At 28.0% G+C, this 25,361-nt stretch overlaps 1 protein-coding gene across 2 annotated transcripts in view; it reads left to right on the top strand.

The window, feature by feature from the left end:
* The window catches only part of mfr (ferlin misfire), a 139,635-nt gene that overhangs the window by 43,547 nt on the left and 70,727 nt on the right, over positions 1–25,361 (top strand). For both annotated transcript variants that reach the window (XM_071889923.1, XM_040716615.2), the window contains exons 3-6: positions 158–216; positions 1,522–1,710; positions 7,056–7,336; positions 7,392–7,628. In XM_071889923.1, the coding sequence (XP_071746024.1) occupies positions 158–216; positions 1,522–1,710; positions 7,056–7,336; positions 7,392–7,628 (766 nt within the window). The remainder of the gene's footprint in view (positions 1–157; positions 217–1,521; positions 1,711–7,055; positions 7,337–7,391; positions 7,629–25,361) is intronic.

Raw genomic sequence — 25,361 nt, 5'->3', positions numbered from 1 at the left:
CATACATGCATTGTAAATATGTAATCATTGCATTGTAATAAATAATTTGTCATTAGTATAATAGTATTATATTTGTATGCATACATAGAGAATTGTTTTATATGGTATATTTTTAAAAGTGTAATATAACATAATTATTATTTAATTCTGTTTTTAGGTGTTTCCCACATATCAAAAACTTTTGAAGATAGGGATGATTGGATTGATATTGATGAGGTAAATAATATTTCAACTTAAATGTACTTTCATTGTAATTATAGGTTTTTTTATAAAAGGAACGAAGCTTTATCAATCACTTGTAATACAGTAACATTCATGTACAAACAATTTCGTTTACTTTATTACATTAATTCCTCCACATTAAGCAATTTATTTTTGTCCATGACTTCAAACTAACTGCCTAAAATGTTGCTTTGAAATTATTTTAGTCTTAAAATACATGTGAGCTGATAGGATGTTGAACTTTTTATTTATTTCATAATAAATTAGTTTTTATTTATTACGCTTAGAGATATCCTTACAAGAACAAAGTAAGAAGTCATTCCTTAGCTATAAATTGTACCTTTTGTTGCATTTTTTCATTGCAAAGTATATGATTTATGCATTTGTATAATTGTATGTTAAATGTAAATGAAAAAAAAAAGTAAATATACAACACAAGCTGCTAACTTGCATAATTTTTGTTAGTTAGGGTATATTCTCTATTGCAATCACAAACGTATTTCAAGGTTGGGAGGTTGGGATCTTCATGAAGATGCTCGGAATTGGAATAGGGCGTGGGAAAAATTGAAAAAGACGGAATTGACTCAACCAACACAATAAAACAAAGATGTTTAGAGGATCAGTAACATTTAATTAATTTTGTCTCCATTGGAGACCTCGTCAGAAATAATAATACAACAAAATTCTTCAATTCCCGAACTTTCATATAAAATAAAAACATTAAAATTTAAAACTAGGAATATTTAAAATAATATAGCTATAATATTTACGAGTACATTCTTAATAAAATATCGGAATATTTTCCTTGTACAAGATCTTAACCTCACATAAATTAATGTTTGGAGAAAAGCTGCTTCGATTTTAGGACTATTGCACGTGGTTTAAGTCATATTTTTCCCATCTCTAGTCTATATATGATAAGTAATTATTATCTCTTCTAGGACCCATATAAAATATGATTAATTACTTGCTACAAATTTTAAATCTAATATCTACAAGACACCTAAATTAGAAGATACATTTTAAATAAGTTAGTCAATCTGTGAATTTGATAAAGTAAGTCCATGAAGTTACTTTTAATTAACTAAACGAAGTAGATTGAATTTTTTGAGCTAAAATGCTACTTTATTCAAGATGTTTGACAAAGCTTTATTAGTAATTACAAAACCCTGCTGTTCGTATTTTTTTCAAAAATTGTCGGTATTTTCAAACACACTATTTAAAGAATTTTTTTTTTCGTTTTTTATACATCATGAATTAAAAATATTTTGAGTTTAAACCGATTTATGTTGTTTTAAGCAATTGGATTGGCCAATTGCAAGTCCACTTCAAAGAGACGAAAACATATCAATACACATCATGGCTTTTAATCGATTTCTTAACAATCGATTACTTGGGAACACAACTTTTAGTTTACACCGTCTTTTGGATCAACCTACAGTTCAACTTGCAGCCTCTCTTTTAGACATGAATGGAATACCTTTAAAAGTAAGTTGACACATATCTTTCTTTCTTTCAAATAACATTTTATTATTTAATTTAACCCTTCATTACAATCCTGGAATCTTTGGAAACCTTAGTTTATAAAAAAGAAGTGTATATTCTCGTTAATTTCGTGTTTTTGACTATCTTTTAATGTGAATTCCTGCTCTCTTTTTATCCTTTTTTATTTAGTTTTTTTTTAATTATCAAGTATTACATAAAATATTATCGATTACAAAATTTTACTTCTTAAAAAAATCCATATTCATTTCTAGTAGTACTTGACAAGCTGATCACGAATCGGTAATGAGTTTTTTTTTTTTTATCAAATCTGGTTTTCGAAAAGTCTCCATTTTAAAACTTAATAGTATTTTTGTACTTTTAATAAGTTTTAGCCAACTTTGTATTATTAAAAAATTCATAGTTCATACAAAAGTTCATTTATACTTTGCAAAATTTTATGTAGATTTTAAATATGTGCTTTTTGCTTGATATGTGATCATCAAATCCTGAGGAAATGCATTTTAAAAGATAAAACTTGCAATAACTAAAAACAACAACAGTACTCTATTAAATAATGGATTATATAGTACATTTTCATGTGACGCCACCAAAGTTAATGTCAGTCATTTTGGAGGCCTAAACAACTAATTTTTATAACAATAAAAACTCTTGCATATTCATAGTAAGGAAAACTATTGGATGTTAAAATGGACCAACAAATACATACCTTACTGTCTATCGAAAAATTATCCCTTTATTGACTAGTCTTATTATATATCTGACCATAAAATTTATTAAAAATATATTATTGCATCGTTATACAATCTAATTTCCATAATGTAGATAAAAATATTATAATAAGAGTTGAAAGAATAAGATATTTTTGCAAATTATTATAACTTTCTCAATCTGAATTGATCAATAAGAAGAAATGTACAAATTAAAAAATTTAATAGGGATTTTTCAGATCTCTATTACTTTGATTATGTTCAAATACTACTGTTTGTTATTGGGATCAAGTAGTATTCAATGCTAGTGTTAAGCTTTGTACATTCTTAAAGACAATAAATGGACTTAAATCCAGATTCTATTGATAATTAGTTCATTTTATGTAGTATAAATATCAACTTTAATCCCCCAAGATGCCATATCCTTCAATTATGATACAATTGATGCCACCTATAAAAATGTTCTACACCCGTGGGAGCTTTATAAAATAATGATGCTATTTATAATTGCTAGCCAAAAAGGGTTAAGTTGAATATTCTGATGATTACGTAATCCCATATAAAATATAAGTACATATTTGATTACAACATAAAATTTAGTAAAATTACAACTAACATTCATGTTAATTAAGGATTTTTTACAAGCTCAAAAGTTGGTTTAAACTAAAAAAAGGTAAAAATAATCAAAAATTATCATAAACCAGATATTTAATATGAAAAAAACTAATTACAGAATCGTGACCAGCTTACCTAGTACTACAATAAATGAATATGCAATTATCGTTATTATTTTTTACTTGTGTTTCTTATTTCTTATTCTCTTGGCTCTTTCTGAAGAAGGTATTCTAAAAAAAAAAAAAAAAGTGTGTAACAAGACACTAAAGAAGCGAAAGAAAAATATTATATACAGAGGAAGTTCTACAAAAACTTTAAATAAATTAAGAAGTTTTTTTAAAATCATTGGTTTATCAAGTCTTGCATGTTTATTTTCCCTTAAAATTTTGTTCAATGAACTTAGTTTAGTTGATATCTATTTATTTAATCAAAAATAGTACAATCAAGGGCATTGTACATATTTGCTAAGGATTACAATATAAAGCTTATCACAATTACCATCATATTTGAAAAACTTAGAAATTGTATATCAATACACATACGTATATTGATGTGGAGTATTTTGTTATGAGTAATCTTTTTCAAAAATTTCTAGGACTTTTTGTTTTGGGTTGTACAAAATTCCAAAGAAAAATTACACGTTAGGATTAAAAGTAAAAAAAGAGGATAATTAATTTGTTTGATTTTTTCCCCATGTGCCTTTGAATAAATATTTCAAAAAACTATTATTTATAAACAGAATTTGTAATCATAACAATAATGATATATTGTTTAACATTTGCCAACACTGTTACATAAGGGTCGAGTTGATAATATTGACATAATATGTCATTAAAAACCCTTAATTGGTCTTAAAGTTTATAAACTATCAACGTGAGTGACAACAAAGTATGTTGTTTTGACATCTAATTATCAAATAACAAAAAAAATTACCTCAATAGATTTTTAGAGGTTTGGAACCTCTAGAAATATTATAATTTGAACAATTCATATAATAAAACCGATCCCCTAACAAAATTTATAGTAAAAAAAAGGAAAATATCAATGTTTAATGTGATAAATAATTTAATAATGTTATAAAGAGTAATGTATATTATTATGTAGAGTTTGTCTACTTTTTAGCAATTTAATTAAAAATATACACAAATAATTGCGTTCCAATAAAATTATATATTTTGGTGTAGGAATGAAAGGAACACAATCCATTTTATTAAAAATTAAATCATATATTTGAAAGATACTGTTATGGTCCAAGAGTTAGCAAAAAAAGTCTGATTGTAAGATAATTTTATTGATAGAAAGTAGAATCAAATTGTAATACAATATTATAAATAAAAATATTTTCCTATCAGACTAAAAATTATAAACATTTCGAAGGTCCTTACTTTATAGAAACATGGATTACTCTTAACTAACTATCTGAAGATGGACTCTAACACCAAATCTTATAAAAGGAAATGACAATATTTATAAATTAATAGAATGAAAAGTGTGTGTTTTTATAGAAATGAGTATAATAAAAGTTTTTGGCTCGGTTTTGTTATACAGATTGGAGACTCAAAACTTGCATTAACATGAATACATTACAAAAAAATGTGATTTTTATGGAATCACGAAAAGATAAGTCCAAACCAATTTTTGATATGATTAAATACCATATTTAGATTTATTTCTATTAAATATGGCCTCCTTCACAAGCAATAACATCCTCAGCACACCGACGAACAGATTGGCAGTTTTTGACGATAAAGGTCGTGTCCATGTCGTACCACGCTGTCATGATAGCAGCTCAGAGTAAATTCAAATTTAGATGCGGCAGACACTTTTCTCCAATACGTTTATACGTTTTAAAGTGCAATGTACAGGAGCTTTGCACATAGAGATAAATCAAAAGGCACCCATGTTGTTTCCAACATGGGTGCCTTTTGCTTTCTTGGCACTGAAAACAACAAAGAAGAGATCGTACACGTATTGTCTTATGCTGTTGATCTGACATTTTTATACTTGGAGAAATGTGATAAAAAGCTAAAATGTTCATGTTTTTCATTTGTCTTTTTGGTTGCAAAATTAAACCTTTTAATTAAAAATAACCTGAATAAAATTGTAATTGATTTCTATTACTAGTTTTGGTACTTCTCTATATAATATGACTTTACTTCGTGCAGATAAATTTAAATAGTAAATTAGTGATTTGTTTGAGACAAATTACACATTTACCTACTCATTACACTTGATTTGGTTTGATTATTACTACCAAAGAAAAACACATGTTAGAAACCATTTGGCATATTATGAAAACTTTAAAAAAATTACACAATATATGGTTCCAATTTCGTTATCTGAATATAACAAGTTTTGTATTCGACATCAACCTAATGTCAGACAAGTTGGGAAATTTTGAAAAGAAGTTATAGACAATATTTCAAAATAAGATACAAACTACAAAGAGATACACTAATATATATCTATGTTCAAGTTTAAAAAAATTGTATTAAATTAATTAATTTGACAAATGCAAACATAATATTGATTTAATTAGATACGAAAAAGTTTTGTTTTATCAAAAATTCAATTTATGCATACTTATTTTTTAACCATAAAAAATTATAAAATCATTAAAGGAGGATATAAGGTTAAAACTGTTTAACAATTCAAGTTTTCGTAAGAATATTTTTTTATTAATGTTTTCCCAAAGGGTTATTTAATTAAAAAATGCATGAAGGAGCCAAAAAGATAATTGTATATTATAAGTATAAATTATAGTAATAATAACGGCACTTCTTATGTAGAGTATCTAATGTATACTTTATAGCAATTTAATTAAATATGTACATGTATAATTGCGCTCCAATAAAACTGTAATAAATACACAAATGTAATTTTAATTGAATATTTTGCTATATTACAAATATACATAGGACAAAACCAATTAAATGAATATGTTAAAATTATTTTCTTTATAAAGACCCACATTGGCAGCCTAACGTTATTAGACATTAGTGTTTAATTGTACATATATGGCAAATAACTAAAATCGACAAAAAATATTTATACGGCTTATTAATTATAGTACAACTCGATTAGTTGATCGAAATCTTTAATTACGTTTTTCGTATCCAATCTGGCTTATTATGAATTTTGGATTCAATTTTTTTTAGTATTTTACAGTTTTATTGGTTTAAGACAACCTTTCAGTATGAAAAAAATCAATAACTAACATAAAAGTGAATTCATTTGGTGAAAATTTTTATGCTGATTGTAAATATCTGCTTATGCCATGCAATTTTAATCTAAGAAAAATACCATATTTTCAGAATTTTGATAATAAGAATTGACATAACAGATTTTTCAATTATTTGTATGTGAAAAGATCTTTTTGGAAGTGTAATTAATTAGTTATGATAAAAGAGACTATTTAGTTCTAGAAAAACAAATTCAGTTGCAATGTTGAATTGTTTCAATTTTATTGATAAGGGAATCAAGTAAAACTTGATGAAATAATAAATAATTATTTACCTAATTATATTTGAATATAAATATAAAAAATTATCATGGAGTTTTAAATGTTTTAACAATTAACCTTGAAATATTTGCGCTTCAAAAAATAAAATCAATATTGCTTCTTAACATTCTAGAAACATTTAAAAAAGAAAAAATCTATATAAGTTTCTTTGGGATAAAGACAATGAAAAAACCAATTAATATTAAAATGGAGTATTTAATTGAATTAAATTTTTTGAAAACTAAAATTTTGTTGATTTGTTTCATTAACAAAGAATATTTTTGGCATATTTTCATTTATTTTTAAAGTGATATTCGTTTCCCAAAGTATATCATTGTTTGTATTTATTAAAACAACTAATGAATAACATTTATATCATTACCAAAGGTTTAACAGTTGTTCTATCATGCATAACTTTCACTTTAAAAGTCTAAGTCTTCCTTTCAAATTACTCAATATTAGTCTTTCAATTATACGTCATCTTCTTTTCTTACAATTTTCAGGCATCTATTAAACTTGAAATGAGTTATTACTCACCTTTCTCTTATGAAGATGATAGCGTTGACGAACTAGAAGCTGAGGACGACGATAACATTAGATCCTATATAAGTGATGACCTTTCTGATAATAAAGCACTCGTCTCCATTGAAAGAAATATCGCCAATATAGAACGGAACTTTAACCGACGTCAGGATGAAGTAAGATTAAGTCGATCTTCGAGTTTAGATCATGGCTCTTTTACTGAACAAAAACGAAAAAAACCTTTTTCCATCATTAAAAAAAGGTATTAAATAGGTATGAGTAATTCATTGGGTATTTACTTATATTTATATTCATAGGTCAAATCCTCTTAAAACTGTCCGAAACGTCATAAGAACCATGGGCGTTGTTAAGGGTTCACATGGAGATGAAGAGTCTCTTATGAATAGAGATAGTGACTCTGTTGGTGTTCCTTCGGATATTGAAGCTAGTTTTTCGGAGGAAGCCCCTCTCTTGGAAAAACCATCCTTCTCTAAGGAAATTATTCAGGAGACAAACAAAAATGAATCTATAAAGCAACGATCGCAATCGAAAAGGTAACTTTACTCATTATAATAGTATTACAAATCATCATGTATTAATGTGCATGATTTAATATCAATTATGATCATCAATTATGTTAGGGGAATATACTATTTTAATGGGGAGAGAGCATTCAAATTTTCCCAAATATTTGTGACGTACATTTTTTTTTCAATAGTGCACTTTTTATCATTAGAAAGATATATAAATATTAAATACAAGGGCATTGTAAATACTAAATGTGATGTTCATATTTGCTGCATAATAATTATTTTAACAATAGTCCAGCTACTACATAAAGCTATGAAAAGACAAACAATGAGACACCAAAAGAAGATAGGTAATAAAACAATCAAAACATTTAAAATAAAAATAGAAGATACATGGAAATCCGCAACTAGTTTAAAAATGATGGTGTGAGTAAACAACATTGTGTAAAGGATTTTTTGCCTTATACTGTTTTGCTTTGTGACATTTTGCTTTAAGCAATGCTTGAAACCATTTACCCATAGGACATTTTGCCTTAAAGCCATTTTGTATCAAAGATATTATGCCTTAATATTTGAAATAATGTGGTTAAAAATGCTGTTATTGTATATTTTTGGTTGAAATTAATGTTTTATTTGCATTTTTTAATCAAAATATGTAATATATATAACTGTAAAACATATTTAATAGTTTTTTCTGTTGGAATAATGATAGAATTATGCTTTTTCTTCATATTATACTTTATCCCATAATGTCTAATGATAAATTGATTAGCACATTTTCTATTCGAATCGTTGTTCTGCTTGTTAATTTAGCTTTTTTCTAATTATACTAAATTTAATTCCTATTTTGTCTCTGGTTCAACCTCATTACATAGCGAGATTTGAATATTATGTATGCATTGAATTTTTTCTACAGAAAACAACCATTTAATTTATTTTATAGTATTATATATAATTTTTTACTCATAAATAAACAATTAGGACGCATAAATCTCATTTATTTATTTATTAAGACGAAGTATCCTTGAGGTGAAATTGTTTAACAAAAAAAAAGTTTAAGGCAAAAGTACCGAGTGCCAGCAATGTTCATTTTTAATATAAAATATCATTTATTCTTTTCCCCTTGTTTTTTTGTTTTTGTTTTATCTCCACTTCCCACTCAAAAAAAAAAAAAAAAAAAAAAAAAAAAATTCTTGGCTTTTTGTAGGATAGACATTCCTTGATGTTCTTTTTTTTTTCTTTAAGAAAAGACGTTTGTTTATTCCATTTTATTAAAACAAAAGTCAAATATAGGTTTATATGACCTTTTTATAAATATATTTTCAAGAGCCCTTTCTGAATTACATTTTTATTTTATTTTTAAATTGCTTTACTATTATTTTATAAAATTTCAAATAAAAGTTATAATTTTTACAAAAATTGTGAACACAATCCGATGAGAAAAAAATAAACAAATAAGAATACAAGATATTATTAAGCAAAGAATATCTCACTATAAAATAATCAGCATAGTCAAATATTTTATTAGAAACTTATTTATAAATGTTTTAGTAATTTAAAAGTACAAAATAGTGTTTGGGGTTGGTTTTTTTTTTCTTGTTTTTTTAAAATTTAGTATTCCATTTTAGCTATTAATACAAAATAAGATATATTTTTAATTGGAATTTCGTTTATATTTCATTGAAACCGCCACGACTACTGTAGTGTCCATTTCTATTCAAGCGAATCGATATCTTGGAAAAGGCTACAAAAAAGTTACTCATATTTTTGAAAAGAATATCTGGTAACAAATATCTAAGAAGTATTCTATCTTTGAATATAAATTACTTTGGATGCTGCTACCAATAGGATGTGTATTAGGTGCTAAGGAGCTTACCTAAGGTTTAGTTATTTACATAGGTATTTAGTGAATAAAGCGAGGAGTGTATATTTTAATACTGTTGGGGGTAATTTAGTGATAACCTTAACATGGACTCAAGTATTTATAGAGTTTGGGTTTAGTACTGGCTTACTTATTATTGTATAGATCATATTCATCCTGTGATACACGATACGCACACATGATAATATGGGCTCTATTCTAGATATAATTCATCAACATGATTATATAAAACCTCTCACTCAGGGATAAAACGGATCCCATTACAGTAGTTAACATATGTATATGTAATACATACAATATTAATAATTTACGATTATAGACGTATTACTGAAATCACTTAGATAATAAGTGTTTCAGCAAAGAAAATTAATACAAGAAAGGTATAAACAACAATATAATATCGATCAGCCCAATCACAACGATCTCGAATGCCACTACTTTTCGATTTCGAATAACCCAAATACTCAAATACAACATCTTTCTTGTCCGAATATTATTAGTTTCTAAAGAATTAGGGGGAATTGCCCTTATCTTTATCGTCTTCTACGCCTACGCTCATGATAAATAAATAGTTTTTTGGGATTGTATTTTGAATGTGCTTTATATATTTGAGGTTAGGAATGAGTATTATATAATGAAATTAGTAAAAACATTGATTATTTTAGGAGTGGAAGATTAATAAAAAAATTGGTTTTTTTAAACCTTTCACGATCAGTTATCTACCAGAGGTAGTACCTGGCATAGCGTATAGTATAAACTATACCTAAAAAACCAAAGGTTCCGTTTTTGCTGGTCTCCTGCTTTATAATTTGATAAATTAGCCCAAAATCTGGTACGCTTAAAATATAAACTCCTGGATGACTAAAAATCAAAATAAGTTGGTATAACCCACCCACCCTCCCCTCCCTCTCATCCTTAGGGTCAAGAAAGGCCAGTTAGAAGCATTTCAATAGCTCCATCGAGCAGAAGTAATTATCGAAATAGTAAAAAAACAGTAATTAATACAAATAAGGGGAATATAGGTATTCACTCTAATAATATCCCCAAGCAACGTATACTAGAAATGGTCCCAATAAATTTAACATCACCTAATAAGGATGAAATCTCCACCAAATGTAGTAAAAAGATTGCAAAATCTCCGATAGCCCTAGAGTGAAAACTCCCAAGGAAAGGGGGAGGGGGGTGTAAACAGTTCAACCAGTCCCTCTCCCTTTTTCTACTAAAGCTTTTATTAAGAATAATCTTAATGAAGGGATAAGGAACCAATATCTCCTGTTATTTAAACGTTCAGAGTAAGTAACCATCAACAAATATTCAGTTCACGACGAATCCTCAGTGTTACTTTGATAATTGTTTAAGCACACTCACCATTAGCTACTCATTACTCATGTGTTCTCTCCTCGAAAATAAGAATAATAGCATGATAAAATAAAAATCATTGCTAAGGCTGCCAGCAACAAAAAAAAAAAAAAAAAAAAACTCGGAGGCTAAAGACTAAATATATGTACTCCCCTTTTTTTCCTCTTTTTTAAATGACGTGATAACCGATGAACTAGGGACTACTTTAGTATCTATTGCAATCCCTGCTTGAGCTTTAGCTATAAACGCTTGTTACTAACTCTTATTCAAAGTTACATTCATTTTTTTTATAATTTACTTCTTTTTTCTTTTCTTGTTCAGCACGGGCCATTTTCTTAAACAACATGCTACAGACTGTCACACAACCTTGTGTACATATATATATACTTTTTGGACCGTGTTCACTTCCTATTGGACATCTTTATTAACATAACATAAAGAAATTGTATTTGTATTTCTGGGATTTATTTATGAGCTACCTCACATAAAATAATCAAACATTTCATTTACAGCAAATACATTTTATTATACCCAAAGAATAAGCTTTCACGAAAAAAAGGAAAAACCAATATGTTACGTTGCATAAAACAAAGAAGGCAGTGCTAATAAGAACTTACATTTGTTTTCTTAGGTAAACATTCCTATATGTGTATTGCATATAGAGGAAGTTAAGGGATCTACTAAGTATGAAAAGTTTGTTCATTTAATAAATATAGGGCATCAAAATCAAATCGTTGCTTGCCTGCACCAGTGATTTTGTAATGATGCAGCTGTCTTACAGTGTCTCTGCTTTTGTTGGCAGAAACGTTGTTGTATAAAAAGTTTTTGTGAAGTTTTGGACATCATAGCAACAGCTGCTCCAGATTTAAAGGAGATTGAATTTATAGAAGAGGAACGGTGTTGCGCCGTGAGGATGGTTTTTGTACACAACAACATGGAGATGTCAAATTAGGAGGTCTCAAATGTCAAATGTAGGCTCTAGAAAATACATTTTTATTTTAATTTTTGCCCTCCAGGACGATGGAGTCGATCAGGGTCTTCTTGGTGGTGTGAGGGCCTCTATTGTCCTTTGACTCAATATAGGTCCACACAAAATAATTCATGGAATGTAGATGTGGGAGTTAGGATGTCAAATATACTTCGGTGTTCAGGTGCATCCTTCCTTGTGGTCACTCCCCTAGGGTCCTTGGTCTCCGCCAGGGCCCTTCTTAACTCTGCAACCCTTTTTCTGTCGATTCCTGTTATCTTTGATACCTCAAGATTGCTAATATCTAAATCATTGTTCACTAAAATCCTCACAATAGCAAGCCTGTATTTTGCTTCTGGAAATGTAATAGGCCTGAAATCTTCTATTATTGACTCTTTCGGCTCTTTCAGCTGCTAAGTGAAACGTTAATTGTGTATATTTCAACACACAAAAATTATTACAAAATTTCGTCATCATATATCCAGGAACAATCGGGAAATATGAAGTGCAGGATTTTGTTTTTACAAACTATACATTAGACTCTTTCAAAATTACAGTCACAATATGATTTTAAATTTAAAAGAACATTTTTTGTTACTTTGGTTAGTTTAAGGTAATTTAGATAAATAATATTTATGAAATGTTGTTTTTGACAGAGCACATAAGAATTTTAGATTTAGGAAATTGGAGATATGAAAACGGTTCTAGATTGATTTATATTTCCTTTATTTGTTGAAGGATTATTACAACTCCAATCTGAAATTGCACAAACTAGATAACAATGATTTCATTCAGAAAAAATAATCAGACAGGTACTTTTTCTACGAAAATGTCATTAAAGTTCAGTTGCAGTTTATCTTCTACGTTGTTTAGAGCAAAATGCTAATGTATTCATATTTCCTTTATTGGTTGACCGATTATTAAAATTCCAAATCGAGATCCAACTCTCACACAAAAGTCTTGTATAAAAATAATACAGTTTAAATTAATAAATATATATTATTTCCTAATTTCACTTGTAAAAAACCATTAATTATTTGCTTTAAGATATGATATAATATGTAAGTAGCTAATATGTTAGATGTAACATATTAAATAGTTAAATATAGTATATGTTTTTGCAATAAAAAGTACCGAATAACAAACATATTCATATTAATTCATAATAATTTGAATATCCCTTTTATCTTAACCCATTATGTTAGAGACTAAAAAATTATTTACACACGTCAACACTATTGAAATGATAATTTTTGTAATACAAATTTATTTATATGTCTCAAAATTTATACACATATTCCTTTACTATTGTAATAGTAGTAAAAACATAAATACATATAACATAGTGAGCCTGTAAAAATAAATTAAAAAACCTGTTGCCCATGTTGGATAAAATTTGATAACAACTCTTTCTATTGAAATGATGTAATTTAAATAAAAAATTGAGCATTAAGTAAAGTATGTCTTAAAAAATAATAAGTTTTCTTATGTGTTGAGGCCCACCGTATTTTTTATTAAAATCCCATGAATAAAGCTACGTATATAAATTTTTAAAGTACTTTATATCTTAAGAGGAATAAAAAAGTATATTATCTCGATCATCATAAGTACAAAAAAAATTGTATATTCATAGATAAGTTTAATGTTTAAACTATCAATAAGTTTTCATACAATTTTTTAGAAATATAACTTTAGATTGTAAGTACACATTATTGAACATACCTTGTTTACCTCCAGGTGTTTTAAACTCACATTTTTCTTTTTCATATAGTACATATGTAAGATTAAGTTGATCAATACTGTTGAATTACCCAATAATCCATTATAAAAACAGCACTGAGAGAATGCAGGAGAACTTCAATATATATATATATATTTCAACGTAATTTTATTACTTTCAATATTTAATTATTTAGTCATGAGTTTCTTAGAAGTATTACTTCAATTTGTAGTATGTTATTCTATCCTTTTCGAGACTTTTTCAACAATCTCTCTACATTTGTATTGGTTTCATAACATATACAGAGTGGGGATTTTAAATCTGGAAATTTTAAGGATAACGTATAAATTAATTTGTTTCCCAAAATTATTTCAGCATTTATTTTGCTCTTAAATATAGTGAAGTGAATCGCTTAAACCAACCCCTTCCAGCTTCAACCACATCCTCGAACCAGGCCCTGAAACTTGCACAACCCTTGACAAGGAGCTCCTTGTCAATGTTGGGGACTGCCTCGACAATAGAGCCCCGTCAAAAGTCAACAGTGTTTTGTGCCCGTTTATTGGACTATCTCTCCAAGATGCCTCACAAGTAGTAGTCCAAAAGGTTCAGATCTGGAGAGCATTTCCTTTGGCCAGAATATAAAGGTCTTTAAAATGTTGGTTTTTTTCTGGAATAAATCCTGTTCCAATTACCCCCAATTTGGACAAATCATACCAATTTAAAATTCTAGCATGACACCGTATCTACTAACATCAGTTTAAGTTCCCTAGAGTTATTATCTCTGGGGTTATTTGCGTCCTTGGGTGTGTTCCTGGTTCAGAGGCACAGAATAATAGCCACACGGTGTTCGTTTTTGGATGATATCACCAGGATTTTGTATTTATACTTAAGCTTTACTTAAACTTGTCCGCTAAATCTGATGAACAAACTTTCTTTAAAAAAATTTTAAGGTTGAAAAAATATTGAGGTATGTGATATGGATATAAAATTTCCAACATGTATGTAGTACTAATAAAAAAATACTTTAAATGAGGATAAATGCTTATATAACCAATCATATGGATAAGAGTATCTCATTAAAAAAGGATACTTCCTTAGCAAAATCAACAACCCCTTACAATTAAAAATTTAACTAGAAAAAATTATGTTCAAATAAACTGACTAGTAGCCCATTTTGTTTATTTAATAACCCTAAAAACTGTAACAAGAACTCATAACTTCTTACCCTAGTTTGGAAGAGGTGTTTTTCTTCTTCTCTGTGATAAACAAAACTTTCACTCTATGTACACACAAATTGGAATAATATTTTCTTCATTTACATATTATGTTTTTATGATAAAATGTTTTTTTGTTTGTGGTACTTTTTTTATATATTGTAAGTTGACAATATATTTCAATACATAAATACAAATTAAAAGATAAATTTTCACTTGAATATAAGTACCTTATACAAACACGATTGAATAGTTCGTATATATGGCAAGATTTCATAAACTTTCATCCAGTTCTACCTATGTACATACTTAAGACATAAAAACACATGGTACAGAATGTATTAATGGCAAGATGATAATATAATAATGACCTTTCAATATAATTTTTTTTTATAATTCCTCATATTTTTTTTGGATATCTACGGATGAGACGGGGAGAATTGAGGCCGCCACAGTTAATTTTTTTCTGCTGATCCAAAGTCATATAAATCCTTCAGCAATAACTCTTATCTGCAATTTCTTCATTTGAAACAAAAGGAGCAAGTACCTTGCTTTTTACAGTCACTACATCTATAGAGATTCGAGTAAAATGATAAGATTTTTGGAGTAATATAAATGTAGACATGGGTTACCTCTCCATTCTCCTGTCTTGACGCAAAACTTTTCATATAACTCTGAATATTATATTCCTTGGCATAGAAGATACTCTTGATGTTTTTTATTCATTCAGCTCTAATTTATAATTTATTTATCTGCCTTCGTTTTTATGGCAATCCTCTTGAATGTCCAGTCTACTATCATTCATCTTTTTTTAACTCATGAGGACAATTTATTTTCTTTCGTTGTAAGAAAATCCGGCAATTATACTTTCGCCACCAAAAAGGATTTTTGAACTTTCCTTGCGTCGGAGGGCCAAGCATGAAGAAAGTGTTTTATTCTCTAGCAAGTATCTGCATTCGTCAATAACTTTTTATATTTCGTTATGATTGGAACTCCAACGTTCCAACACTTTAAGGAGCTTTTTTAAATTTGAACAAGAATATCATCTAGTCTACTTCCCATTTGTTTGCCCAATTTTTTTTAATACTTCATTTATTGATTATTCTTTTTATCGAAAAAACTTTAGTTTTCAAGTCGATACTTAAAAAAACTCCCTCTAGTTCGCGCTTATTTTTAAAATTTCGTAACCATTATAATTAAAGTTGGGACACCTTTAATCATTTAAATGTGTCGAATAACATTTATACCTTATAAAGTTAAGATTGTTTGCTCTTTTATTCCAGAGACTATATTTGAATAAAAGTCAACCCCGTTCTTATTTGTGCCACTTATAGCAAAAAATTATCAAGACTTCCCCTGAAAGGTCAATGTCTACATTTATGTAATCTTCTTTGCTATCGGACACGATAAGTACAAGCAAAAAAGATTTGTTCATTAAAAGTAAAACTACTTGACATCGATGGGATGCATTTGATATGATAGTTGACTAAAAAAAGATTGAGTTTAAGGCAAAAATTAAGATTTTTTTTTTTGAAAATGGGAGCCTCTTATTGGATCCTTACTAGAGTAAGGATACAATTTCAGGAAAGCTTGTAGATTTCAAATGAATTAAGATCGAAGGCGCCCCTTTTGGGAGAAGCAATCGAGTTTACAATTTAGGCTCGACATAACAGTTTTCATTATGAGCTAAAAGGGGGCTGTAGTTGTTTTTTCTTATTAAGTTTATTTTTTTAAAGTTTTCTTTCTCCCCACAGAACAATATTTTTTTAAAGATATGGTCTTTTTTTTATTAACTATTACATAGTACTACAATTACTATTCAATTAATAATTAAATAAATAATCGAATGAATTGAATTATAAAAATATACATAAATATTTTAGTTTAAAATGAAAATTAAATATCCAGATATATACCAGTTCTTCCGTTCTTCTTTACTATGTCTTAATTTCAGAAATTCTATAAAAGTATGAAGTATCCATTCAACAATAATGAAAATTAAAATTTCCTTTATGAGTCCTCTACAGACTTTCTACGGATTCAGTGTCGATGGAGGTATTGCGACTGAATTCTGAGTTTGGGAGCACTGACGAGTTTTATTTTTTTAAGTACTTAAATTATAAGTCTGCACTTTTGTTTGTTTTGGTTTTGTTTGTATCAAGACAGGAACGACAATGTCTTCCGGATCAGATAATCTTTGTCCTTTCAACATCCCTGGATTTTGAGAAACAGTGATATTATTGTTTTTTTTTATTTTTAGAGTATGCGTGTATGATTTTGTGGATTCCCTGTATTCTCTTATCGATACCTTTTTCTTGGTATATAAAATATTCGCATGTTTAAAGCGAAAGTAATTTGAACTTTATTCTCTTCTCTGTCGTGACAAATTTTGATTATCTGACCACGGAATAGAAGAAGGGTCGGTAATTTTGGAAGAATGCCCTTCTCATTCAATTTAACCGTACTATTACCAACCGGTTGAATCAATACTTTTTGTGCTGGGTATTTGCTAAACTGTTCTGATTCGTCTCCAAGCGAACATAGCGTGTCATTTTAATTTCTTCTGTAAATAAGCCAAGAGTATTCTTGAGGCCGTCCTTTGATACTCTTCCCACACCGGAGGGCCTGTATCTGAAATATTTTAGTGCGTTGAAACTCCAAGTTATTTTTAACTGGTTATATCTATAAAGAACATTTTTTTACTGGCCTTTTGAATATACTCTAAAGGCAGCTCTAACCTTTCAAGAATTTTCACAATTTCAATGGTTATTTAACTACTACTATCATTGCTTTTCCCAGAAATATCTCTGATGTAAAGTGGGAAAGATCGTATTCTGGTATCCCTAACTTCATAATTGCTATTTCGACCACATCAAAATCTAGAAATTCATCCTTTGTAGGAAAAGAGTTATCTTCTTCTCCTACGAACAATTGAAAGAATTCCCCAAAACCTAGATCCACCACAAGTTGTATTTACCTCTTTATTGAGATCATCCCTTTTATCATTTTGAAAGGAAACATGCACATTCTCTAAGATCGGAACTTCAGTTGAAGCATGTTAGTCTGCTCTGCCATCTTGGACAAGGACTGAAAATATATCACTCGTATTTTTTGGATAAGCCAATGCTTATAGTGAATCATTACATGGTACTTTGTTTGAAAGTAGAGTGTTGTTAAGGGGTATCATTCCCTGCCCCTGTGTGGAAATCTGACCGATGAGTTGAGACACGCTATCCCAAAAAGCATACTAAGTATTGACAAGTTAAAATTTACATTATAAATAAATTAGTCAGTAACAGAGGCTCTTCAATATTATTTTTTTTTGTTAGTAGAAGTTTGTAACAAAAAATAAAAATCCTTTTTGGCTATCCAAACTTGTATTTAAAGTTCCTAATAACTCATCAAAATGATAAACAAGTGATTTTCATACTTCGAGAAATAAATATTAAATTTTTTTACAAAAAAAAGAACAAGAAAAGAAGAAGGTCTAAGAAGTTCACTCTCACAGAAATAAAAACAAAAACCGACCGAGAGCGTGAGTGGAACATAAAGGAAAAATATCATTTAAAAAATATACCTTCAAGTATTCTAGTTTTCAAAAGCCAAAGACCCAGCCCTAGGTAGTATTTGAGAGGAGCAGAAGATATTCCTTTCTTCACTTTTTGATAACAAGAAAAAAGACAAAAAAAAAAGTCTTTGTAACTTCTGTTGGTTCATGGATTCTTTATTCATGTAAAAGTAAGGTAATATTGATAGGAAACACAAAAACTATATATACATGTACAGTTATTAGAAAGAAGAATAGAAAGGCGAAAAAATATAAAGAAAAATAACAAATAATTTTATATATCTAACATACACATAAACATCTAGTTTCAAGCTGAATACTAAGTAGATCTATTAAATAAGGAAAATAAAAAAAATCATTAAAAATAAATAAATACTTTATTAAATTTCTAGTACTAATCGTTATGAATGGTAGTTAAAAAAATATATATATTGATTGAAAAACATTTTTTATACAAAAAGGAGTATTTTGATGAAATTTTTGGAGAAAGAAGTAGGTCAAATTACACCAGAATTAATTATGATAAAGTACTCTAATGGGTGCCATCTGATAACCTGTCATTTAAGAATTCTAAATTTAGTGTTAAGTTTTTGTATGCTGATATTAAACTGCTTTGAGATCATTATGGTTTCATTTAATTCTGCCAATTTTTTGCTCTGAGCTGATTTCATAGTAAAGTATGATAAAAATCGGCTACATCCGGTCCTAATTTATTTTGTTTATTAAAAAAAATTAGGGAAAGAAACGTTGTTCTTAGACAAGGGAGAAAAAAAAATAATCGGCTAAACCTTTAATTTACGTTGTACTAAATATTAGTCAACATAAATTTCAATTTTCAGTCTTACTTATGGTCTAGTACGAAATATCGGAATAGAAAAAAACATCTCTTAAGAACGAACAAAAAAAAAATTCCTCTCATAATCAAACTGCCTCCTATTGTATTTCATCTTCCTACCAAGTTTTACCAAAATCGGTTAGTAACTTTTCCCGTAATCCTGCTCCCAAACAAACCGACCAAAAACATATCTTCTGTTCAACTTTGTTGGTGGATATACTAACTATATGATGAATATTCATGATTTTGACCAGTGCATTTATAGCTTACAACGTATGTGGAGTTTCCAAGAGAAACTTAAGTAATACAATTTGTTACATTTAATCATGCGAATCAATTATTTTAGAAATTAAGACTGAGAGAATAAAAAAACAACCTCAAGATTACTTAAAATCCTTTGAATTTGCTTAAAAATAAGGTGAGTGGTAAAATTTAAGTTGATTTTGAGTATAGAAATTAGATGTGGTAACAAACATAAGTACATAAAAAAAGTATTATAAATTATCTTGTTTTAGAAAAAATTATCTAGATAACAAAAAATATATAACTTTTGAGATTCGTATCTCATTTCAAATTTATCGTGCCATTACTAGGCTGTAAAAAAATAAGAAAAGTCATTCTTTATTTTATATTATATTTTTTGAATGGGACTTTCTAATATATATCAAATTTGAAGACTGCTTTTTCGATTAGGAAAATCAAAAATAATGTCTCAAAAGTTGTCATTTTCATCTATTATAATGTATCAAAGGAAAATATGACTGTAAATGCATTTCACAGGGGAACAATTATTGCGTCTAAATTTCCACCAATCAAGCCAAGAATATATTATTAATCTTTTAGCTCAGAATTCTAAACTGATTTCAATTTTTATCTACGTTTATTTGCGAATACACCCCCATAAAAACATTGGATAATTTGAAAAATACAAAGTGGAACAAAAATCCTAGGAGATGCTATTATTTAAATAGGTATTTTTTAAAAATAAAACATGGAATCTTTTTCTATAATATAAGCTATGATATTTTTTATGACTATGAATGATAAATAAGTGATAAGGGTCTTAAGAATAAGCTCTATCTTACAAGAACTTTCATAAACAACTTATTTTCACTCAGTAAAATGGAATTTGTATATCATTACAAATCATTGTTGAAAGAATTCGTATATATATGGTATTAACACTTCTTATGAGATGATTAACTATCTTTGAATATAAATTACTTAAATAAGCAGTGAAGCAAAAAAAGTTTATATAAATATTTCTTTCAAAAGTAAGAAAAAAAATACTTAGATATATTAAAGTGTCTTGAATTAACCCCTCTTATCTTTTTATAAAATCATTAAACTAATTTCTTTATAATATTTTCAATTTTCTAAATATTGTAATTTTTATGAGTTTGCGGTTGAAGTATTTATTTTTAGAATTAAAAAAAAAAGACACTCAAGAAATTCATTCATTAAACCTAAGTTGTATGACTATATTTTACTTATAATTATATAAATACTTGCATATTATATGTATGCATAGTTGAAGCCAAATTTTATGTATATATACCTTATTTAAATAGCAAATAATATATAAGAATTATCTAAAAAATTTTGGTGAAGATGTATTTGAAGAAATATAATTAAACATATTAATTTACAATTTCTTAACCAGATTAAGCCTTACAAAAAAAAAAAAAAAAAAAAAAAATACTCAAAGTATGCATAAAATACTAATTGAATAATTATCACTTAAATAAACAAGAAACAAGCTATTAAAATATAAAAATGTAAAAGTAAGAACAAAATTGTTTATAGCTTAACTACTAGCTCGTTTCTTCTAAAAAGTTTTAGTATCTTCTGGAATATACAAAAATGTCCAGATGAGTTTGATGGATCTAATAATAACAGAGGACCAGTCCAAAAAGCCAGTGACAGTCTTAGAAATCTTCTATTTGAACGCTCCGTGTCATACAACCGCCGGAATTAAAATTGTACAAATATTCTCCAGAAGTATGTGTTCCCTTATAGTTATATTTTTGCTAAGTACTCTAACTTTAGTTTTAGAAGTAGGATTTTTATTTTTCAATGACACACCGAACATAATTATTGCCTTAATTATATCAGCATTATTGTCCTCCAGACCCCTCAGGTTTTAACAATAAAAATGATCTCAGAGTATGTGACGAAGGACATTCCGAAAAAGCTTGTTTGATGTTGTTGAATAATTTACCACAATCTTTACATGAAGTGCTGAAAACATCATTCCTGTGCCTATTTAAAATTAAGCAGTTAATTTTCTTCCATCAGTGAAGTTGATTTCGGTCTATCATATTTATATTAAATTAGAATTAACTTCAATCAAAAGTAAAGGATCATATCGTTACCAAATACTCCAAAAACAACAATAAATATTCACATGTGAATACTCAGTACGCACAGAGTCTTCAGATGAGGAGGACTGATCTATTTGCTTTGTGTATGAAGTATGTCTTGTTTGAGCCTTGAAATAAACTCTCTTATTATGTCAACGGAGGAGTCTGACCCATACCCAATGTAGAGGGGGGTTATCCCTTAGTGGTTCGAAGGTCAAGCTTCAGAACCACTTATCACTGGCCTAAAGCAAAGTGTTGTAAAAGCGGAAGGAGCTTTTGCTCTTGTAATGTGCTGAGACTGAATTTCATCGGTTAAGTTTACTCTCTCCTAACAGCATAAGAGGAGAAATGGAATGGAAGGTGAGATGAAGGAAAGTTATTATGTTCTAGAGGGTAGTACTGTGAGAGGAAGATTCATTGACTATTTGGGAGAGTTCAGCAGGTTTTTTTTTGTTTTGTTTTTTAAATGTTCCTTTAGTTGACCAGATGGAGTAGTAATGATTAAGTAAACATTATAGTATTAATAATATCTCCAGAGTACATTGAGATACTTCACTCCTTTTGCTATGTGTCTTTCAGTATTTTATCTACAAAATGACCAATTGTTTGATGAACTCTTTGTTTCTCAGTAGAGGCAAAATGTAAATCTATTCTACGTTTTATTGGTAATTAAAAATAAAAGCAGCAAATGTTGAAAATTTAAAATTTCAGTCAAAAGTTTAAGAGCCATTTGCTCAGCACGTCCTTACCTGTATTATATCAGGCAACTTTTCATCCGAAAAGAAACCCAAAAAAGGCCCGAAATCATATGGTAGTTAGCAAAATAAGTTCATCATATCAACTGCTATATATCTCTTATGTACTTCCATTCCATCACCGTCATTTTAATTATTGACAATTTATAAAATATATGTATATATCGTAATATTAATATCTACAAAGTATTTTATTCTATACTGTATTATAACATTGCTTAAAAATGTACCAATAAAAGCGTAGCTATACAAGGGATCAACTAGAAATTATATTCCTGTTCTTTTGGAAACGGAGCATAAGTATAGAATCACCTATTACTTTATTTATTAAATAGCAATGGCGTATCAACTGAGAATCGACAGCTGACAACAAAATACATAGTGTAGTTTTGTGTGAGCGAGGTAACGCCGCGTCAAATGTTACTTTTTTTAAGCAAATTAATTTATTTTCTTTATTTTTCAATATTTTGAAAAAATCAAAGTCTCTTTTTGTTATTATCACACATGGAATTCGAAATGGTCGAACAGATCAGTCTGAATTTTAGCTAGTAGACGTATTAAATACCCAAGCAAGTTCTTATGATATATTTCTTTGGCCTTTGATGTCATTAAGAGGCTGTTTTTAACCAAAATAAAACCTCTTTTACCTTCTTTTTTTTATATATACACTTCTCTTCTCCCTCTGTCTCTTTCTACAACCATGTCTCTTTCTCTCTTCTTCTACATTATTTCCATTCCACTATATTCAACTATGCAACGTTGGTAATCTCTGCTTGTAAATATGTAAAATAAACCAAATTAAATACATATATAAAAGTGTTGATAATTTTTGGGGCTAAGAAAAAATCAACTCTTAACTTTTAAACATACAAAATTTTGACTAAAAAAATTCGATTAAGACTTAGGAACACCATTATAATGCAAAAATGACAACATTGACATCTTAATTGATCCTTAAAAATCAAACTAACAGATCCCACTAAAAATAGATCACCTTACTAAACACAGTGAAGTAAAAATTCGGAAGAAAACGACCCTTATTTTAACATTTGACATTAAAACTATACGTTATTAAATATAATAATAAAAAGCTATTGCTTCAAGTATAAAAGGACTTTAACGATCACAATATTTGCGATTTTTTTCTAATTATTTTGAAAATAAGTTTAAAAAACCACACATTTATAGTTTAATAAATTTATCTCATAACCTCAAGATTTTTACCATAATGAATATGAAAACAAATTGATGACAAACCAGACCTTTTAAAAGCAAATACTAATTTGAAAAGGGAAAGAAAATTACTTATGCTAAATTTGAACGCCTTTGATTTAAAAACAATTAAAAACTATTTACTATTCATTACAATACTCAGTATTTGATGTTTACATAACACATGGTCTTGCAAAATACCTACGTAAAAACATAAATGGACCTATGTTTTGTTAAATTTGCCTCATTTTTATTTAGTGCCAACCTTCATCAGACGGCTGTCAAAATTTAATGACAATTTGTTCTATAGTTTATGAGTTATTGTGCTAAGTGTGACGCTAGTTTTGTTATTTCCAAAACAATGCATCAAAAACAATTTTGTATTTTAATGTTACACTGCTTCTGGGAAAAATACTGTTTCAGCTAATCAATACCTTTAAAATTGTTAGGGGTACTCCGGTCCATTAAGTGAATAAAAAAAAATAGATAATAATATTAATTTAAAAAAACAAACAATTTTGAACGAAAAATAACGTGTTTTCTTTTTTAAGCCGGAACTTTCTAGTCGATTGTTACATTCAACCCTATATAAGGCGATCGGACAAAGAAAATTTTATTTAAAAAATCACCGATTAGTGCAAGTTACCTCTCAAAGCAGGTTTTTCTTTTTTTAAACTAATCTATATTAGATTACTGGATATGGGATCTTAGATCGATTTCACTTTTTAAAAGACATGCCATTAAGTGTTTATAAAAGTAAATGAAAAAAACTAAAAAATAAATAACTAATAGTAATTTACTAAAAACAGACAATTTAGAAAGAAAAAAAAACATATTTTCTTTGTTCAGCGTTGGACTGTTCAGCCTACATGTTATTAATTAATATAAGTAATTTTTTGGAATTAAAATATAGTTAATTTATAATTTGATTTTGCCTTTTTTCTAACTCAAAAATTGGATTAAAACTTAAAAATTACCTTGTGAACAAATGTGACAACATAATAAGAAAATCAATTAGAGGATCAAATGAGAATTGAATTTGGAATTAAAAAATAACGTGTTTTTTATCAGAGTATTGTGTACTTCTGTTGTATTTTATACGTTAGATTCTAATTATATGTATGGAAAAAATATTATTTAAAAAGTGCTGAAATATGTACAATGTGCAGCCTTTGAAAGCATGCACAGGACATGCCTGAAGTGTTTAGCGGCAGCTAAAATAAATGGCATCGATCAACGAAGTATTTAATTCACAATCGTGGAAAAGGCAGATTGCTATTGCTACAATCCGCACGGAACTAGATAATTTTAAAAATTCTGGAAGATCATGTCAAGCCCTGAATTGAGAAAATTGAAGATGTGACGCAATCTGGAGGAATTCTGGAATCTAATAAGGGAGACTATCATCAAGGCCTACTTTCGTTACTGAGGTCGAATTAAGGCCATTTTTGTTCCCAAGGCATAATATTGACAATAATATATATTTTTTATTCAACTTTCATTATAGGTACATTGGTTTTTATCAAAATAGGATGATAAGCTTAGGAGAAAATGTATTTAAAAAAATTAATTTTTTTTTTTGTTAAATAGATATCTTATCTTGCATATGTATTTTAATTTAAATGAATACTGGTTTATTAAATAAAAGTTATCCTGGGAATTTTACAGAACTAAACATAACTCTGCATAAATAAAAGATTTGAAATAAGGATATTTAATATTTTCTAACATATTCTAAGTGTTTAAATTATCATTTTATGCATGTTTAGTTCATTAACTTAATTTTACTATGTAGATATATGCAAATGATAGCTTAAGATACATGAAAAATGAACAAATATACAAACAATAGATGTAAAGTTGGCATATTTCCTTTATAAAG

The sequence above is a fragment of the Lepeophtheirus salmonis genome, chromosome 7 (genome assembly GCF_016086655.4).
Source record: "Lepeophtheirus salmonis chromosome 7, UVic_Lsal_1.4, whole genome shotgun sequence".
Lineage (NCBI taxonomy): Eukaryota > Metazoa > Arthropoda > Copepoda > Siphonostomatoida > Caligidae > Lepeophtheirus > Lepeophtheirus salmonis.
Note: the sequence above shows the minus strand (reverse complement) of the source record. Positions and strands in the feature narration are given on the sequence as shown.